Here is a 5,569-nt window from a genome sequence, read left to right on the forward strand (position 1 = left end):
AGGCCTTCTGTAGCGAATCGATGCGTTTTTGTAAGAAAAATATCCATATTCAAAACGTAATAATCACTTTAATGTAGCTTGCGCTCACTGTTGTAAAGGGAAGCAGTTCCAGGCGGATGACCTCTGAGGTCAGCTTTGCACATGCACCAGTGAGTCTCGTGAAAACCAACGTTTGTTTACAGGAGCAAAGGAAGCAAAGTTTCCTTACTTTAGCTAAAGAAAACCAGTCTCCTCTTGGCTTATATCGAAATCCTCTGACATTCTTCTTTACAAATCCTCATTTTGTACTTCTAATTAGTGACCGTTGTTTTGTTTTGATTTCTCCGCTGCGTTTCTGCATGCGTCACTTCTGAGCGGCGCATGCGCAAAGCTGACCTCATACGTCATCCGCCCGGAACTGAGTGAGCGCAAGCTACATTAAAGTGTTTATTACGTTTTGAATATGGATATTTTTCTTACAAAAACGCATCGATTCGCTACAGAAGGCCTTTGTTCACCCTCCGGAGCCGTGTGAGACACTTTTTTTTTTTAATGGATGGGAGCTTTTTATTTAACTTGTTTTGAACTGAAGCATGCAACACCCGCTGAGTGCCATGAAACAGCTTGAAAGATCAAAGACAATTTTTTATATAACTCCGACTGGATTCATCTGAAAGAAGAAAGTCATATACACCTAGGATGACTTGAGGGTGAGTAATGTATGGGCTAATTTTCATTTTTGGATGAACTAACCCTTTAAGTTGGTAGCTGAAACAGCTGATATTTTAGTTTATCTAACTGCTACTTCTATTTCTTCTACAAGTTTTACTACAAGCTTCTAACTTCTGCCGGTAATATCAGTATATATTTTATTTATTTAATCATTTAAATACATTAAAAGCTTGACTATGATTTAAATAATTCATTAAGTTTTGTGTCATCATGAAACTGCTTAGGGGTGATTATATTTACAAGCACTGTCAAATGCTGGTCTGGTTAAAATGAACACGGTACTTTTGGTTATAGTGATGTGAATGACTCCCATCCTGATTTTGGTGATGATGTTTACATGTGCTTTATGTTTGACTGAAGTTAAAACAGAAATCCGTCAAGGACCGGCGAACCTTACCCCCGCACCGCAAAAGCACCTTCCGCTCTCACCCTTATAGGCCACAAGTCAGTGTTGCCTCACCCCTATATCCCAATAACCAATCACGTCGTCTGAGATGATTGCATGCACACTCTCACCCACTGCAACTCATTTCAGTATATACAGTGATTTCTGCACAAATCCTGTAGAATATGTGTTTGAACTGCATGAGAAATTGCACATGAATGTATTATTCTTGAAGGAATCGTTCACCATTAAATTTCAACTGTCATCATGTGCACATGCTGATGTTGCTCACAACCTTTTGTCTTGTTTGTTTGTTTGTTTTGTTTGTTTATTTATTTATATAGCACAGTTTAATGCAACACCAGGTTGCCCAAAGTGCTTCACAATATCACAATAAAATTACATAAAAACAAGCATAGTTTCAAATAACAACACAAATCACATAACAACATGGATACAATTTAAAATAACTAAACCTGCATCACAACAACTCCTCATTAGTCTTTAAAAGATGTGCTTTTAATGCAGCTTTGAAAACCGGTAGTGAATTAACGGATCTAATACTATGAGGGAGGTCATTCCACAGTTTTGGACCAGCTCGCGAAAAGGCTCTATCTCCCCTGTGTTTGTATTTTGTCCTAGTAACACAAAGGAGGTGTTGGTTTTCAGACCTCAGAGATCTCGTAGGGATATAAACTGATATCATACTTGACAAATACCCAGGGGCTAAATTGTGAAGGGCCATAAAAACGAAAATAAGAATCCTATAAATTATTTAAGCCGTACCGGCAGCCAATTTAGAGACGCAAGTAATGGAGTGACTGAGTCATGTTTTTTTGCAGACTTAATCATTCTCGCCGCTGCGTTCTGGATTCTCTGTAGGCGCCCCAGTGCACCACAATCAACTCCAAAATAAAGGGAGTTACAATAGTCCATTCGAGTGAAAACGAGAGCCGTAATGGCTTTCTCCAAATCAGTGGTAGATAAAAACTGTTTCGTCTTCGCTAATAGACGTAAATGAAAAAAAACAAGATCTCACCACTGTATTTATTTGCCTGTTCATCTTTAGTTCACTATCCAAAACGAAGCCCAAGTCTTTCACATGGGTTTTCATAAAGCCAGCCAGGTGCGTTGAATTTAAACAGAGTCACTTCTTGATTCTTAGGGCCAAAAACAATAATGTCAGTTTTATTTTCATTAAGCAACAAAAAATTAGCAGCCATCCAGGCCTTTACCTCCTGTAAACAAGCTACTAACACCTTTATGGAATCTGGGTTTGACTCTCTCACGGGTAGATAAATCTGAGTATCATCTGCATAGCAGTGGAATGATACTTTGTGTTTTCGAAATATAGCCCCCAAAGGCAGCATATAGAGGGAAAACAGCAACGGCGCCAAGATTGACCCTTGTGGAATTCCCCAAGGAAGATGTAATCTTGAAGAATTACAGTTCCCAACTCTCACTGAAAAAGACCTATCCGTAAGATAAGATTCAAACCATTTCAGCACATTGCCTTTTAGGCCGCCCCAATGCTCAAGGCGCTCAATTAAAATCCTATGGTCTACCATATCGAATGCCACACTAAGATCAAGCAGAATTAAAATAACACTTTCGCCATTGTCTGTTGATAGATAGATGTCATTTAGCACCTTAACCAACACTGTCTCAGTACTATGACCAGACTTAAAACCGGATTGAAAAGGCTCACATATTGCATTTAAGGTAGTATAAGATTGTAGTTGTTTAAAGACCAGTTTCTCTAATATCTTGGCAAGGAAAGGTAGGTTTGAAATTGGTCTATAATTATTTGTGTCCTCCACTGCCAGATTGGGCCTTTTTAAAAGTGGGAGAACTGTAGCATGCTTAAAACCAGCTGGACAGATGCCCTGACTGAGACGGTTGTTAATTAAATTCAGCACAGTAGTCCCAACACTCTCAAAACCCTGTTTGAAAAGGCAGGGAGACAGAACATCGTCTTTTGATGAAGAAGATTTAAGATGCTTCACAGTGTCCACCAAAACTGGAAACGTAATAGGGTGAAATTCTGTCCATTCCGTGCAGCAGGCAGAAGCCAGGTCAATAGACGGATCTACTAGCGGTTTTAGTATCTTAGAATGTAAATCAACAATTTTCCTATTAAAAAAATGTAAGAAACTCTTCACACTTAGTAGTGGAAGGATCTTCAGTGGATGGTTTTGAGCAGCATAAAGTTGAGCTGATGACAGAATTTATATTTTTGAATTAACTCTTTAATGATTCGATAAATGCTTTACACCTGTGTGATTAATCACATTCTTTGATTAAATGATCAGTAAGTCCTGTCTAGTTTTAGAATGGGTGATTTTTACTTTAAGACTTCCAGCAAAGATAGAATATCCTGACTTCCCCTGAAATGGAGGTATATAGTGTATATAATGCTGTCTGAATTACATATTGTCCGTTATTGATCAGAATTAATAGGTACAGTGATTGATTACTATTGACAACTGTGGATTACTTTTCCTGATTATTACAGGTGTTGATAAAATTGTACATGAGTCATGTGGTTTGTTGTTTTCCTGTGTAGGACACCAAAACTGGCTCACCTGACTCTGACTCCTCCTGTCCCTCCTCTCCTAAAACCCCACACTCTGTTAGTATCAGCATCATCCCTCTCTTCTCCTCCTGGTCCTCCTTTATGTTTGTCTTTGTTGCCCTGCCCTATTTTCACTCCTATTTTAATGTGTGCTTGTGGTGTGGGGTTATAATAAATCAATAAGCCATGAGAACCCAAGCATTAAGGGTTTAAGGGTGTTTGTTGGATTGGCTCAATTTGAAGTGGAGTGCTTTAATGGTTACGGTTAAATCACTGGACAACCTCTAATGGATCAATGCATTTAGAATGCCACAGCAATATGACAAAACTGTTTAAAAAGTGATTACATTAGCAATGATGTAAAAAAATAAAGTCAGTTTTGTGCATTGATACAGAATTAAACTGATGTGTGATCACAGGTGTGTGTACATTTGCATGTGGTTTGAATGCAACTCATCCAATCAGATTTTAAAACTATTCATTTTATAAGATTGATTTACTGGTTGCGTCTGCTGTGCTGCTTCCTTACTAAATACTGAAGAACAGAATGCAATATAGCTCAGTACAACATACTGCAAACGGGCCTAAACCATCACTATGCTTATGTGTGGTAATTTCTCTTTTATGGTGGTTCAGCCTCTGTTGCGACTAGACAAAGTTAGGTTTCTTCTAACTCTGTTCTTGGTTGATTCTGTGGCCGCTTGCTGTTCATCAATCTCATTGTAGTTTGTTTATTTAGGTTTGTCTTCTTTCTCTCTTCTCACATCTGTTTCTCTGTTCTAGCCATCAGAGAAATGTGGCACTTTAAACATGACTAAAATCACTGAACATGGAAAGAAGGTCCGGTAAGTAAAAGCAAACAGGGAAGGGAATGCTTTCATTCATTTGACAGAGCGAACAAATGCTTAACCATGCTGTGCTGATATTGTTTTGTTTGTTTGCCTTTTGTCATGCCCACAGGAAGAACTGGACCTCCTATTGGACAGTTTTGCAGGGTTCTTCACTACTATTTAATAAGGGCCAAGGGGGCGGGACTGGTTGGGTGAGTGACAGTTCAGTGCTGAGAGAAAATCATCAGTAGCATATGTGATATACTCAGTTTTATATGTCTGGTGTGCATTTTATGTGTTCATGCTTTCTCAACAGTTTGGAAGAGACCAGAAGCTGGAGTTTAGTGTGGAACTCAAAGGCGGTTCAGTAGACTGGGCATCTAAAGACAAATCCAGCAAGAAACATGTTCTAGAGGTAAAGAGCTGGTTGGAAACTGGTTCACCTAATTCTCTCTCTGATTGATTTGGTTAAAAGAGATATGAATGTTGAACTGTTATTAAGGTCATGCAGTGGATTATCCTTTCCTTTTTGCACAGAGCTTGGCTGATGCTGTGGTGAACAGCTTGATGTCTAAACGTGATTAATTGTGTGACAAATATTGTTTGATTTATTGTGTTCATGTGTCTAGCTGAAGACTCGACAGGGCATGGAGCTCCTCTTGCAGTCAGACAACGAGAGCCTCATCAATGAGTGGCACAAGGCTTTGACTGAAGCCATACACACATATGTAAGATCACTCTTCTATATGTCTTCACTTGCATTACCTCGGCCCTCTAATTATTCTGAATTCTTGTATGTGTGTTTTGTGTTGCAGGCTTGGGAGTCTGATGAGGCCATTGAAGAAGACATGCCAGAATCTCCTGACACTGAGAAACATGACAAAGAAAAAGAGCAAAGAAACTCCAAGAAGGGCAGAGGTGTGTGTGTGCCTATGTGAATGATTCTGTAGACCTGTTTCAAACCCTAGGCAGCTGTCTAGTGTATTGCTAAGCTAACAACACAATACTCTAATAAGAATAAAAATGCATAACATAGTCAGCGGTGGGAGATTTATTTATGATACAGCC

The 5,569-nt window shown here is 39.0% G+C and overlaps 1 protein-coding gene across 8 annotated transcripts in view; it reads left to right on the forward strand.

Annotated features, from left to right (window-relative positions):
• Nucleotides 1-5,569, forward strand: part of arhgap12a (Rho GTPase activating protein 12a) — a 35,172-nt gene that overhangs the window by 26,868 nt on the left and 2,735 nt on the right. For 4 of the 8 annotated variants that reach the window (XM_016448392.1, XM_016448406.1, XM_016448416.1 and 1 more), the window contains 7 exons: nt 1,072-1,155; nt 3,663-3,728; nt 4,455-4,516; nt 4,632-4,713; nt 4,818-4,916; nt 5,131-5,229; nt 5,317-5,419. In XM_016448392.1, the coding sequence (XP_016303878.1) occupies nt 1,072-1,155; nt 3,663-3,728; nt 4,455-4,516; nt 4,632-4,713; nt 4,818-4,916; nt 5,131-5,229; nt 5,317-5,419 (595 nt within the window). The remainder of the gene's footprint in view (nt 1-1,071; nt 1,156-3,662; nt 3,729-4,454; nt 4,517-4,631; nt 4,714-4,817; nt 4,917-5,130; nt 5,230-5,316; nt 5,420-5,569) is intronic. The other 4 variants (XM_016448421.1, XM_016448431.1, XM_016448440.1 and 1 more) reach the window with 2 other exon arrangements.

The sequence above is a fragment of the Sinocyclocheilus anshuiensis genome, unplaced genomic scaffold (genome assembly GCF_001515605.1).
Source record: "Sinocyclocheilus anshuiensis isolate Anshui unplaced genomic scaffold, SAMN03320099.WGS_v1.1 scaffold850, whole genome shotgun sequence".
Taxonomy (NCBI): Eukaryota; Metazoa; Chordata; class Actinopteri; order Cypriniformes; family Cyprinidae; genus Sinocyclocheilus; species Sinocyclocheilus anshuiensis.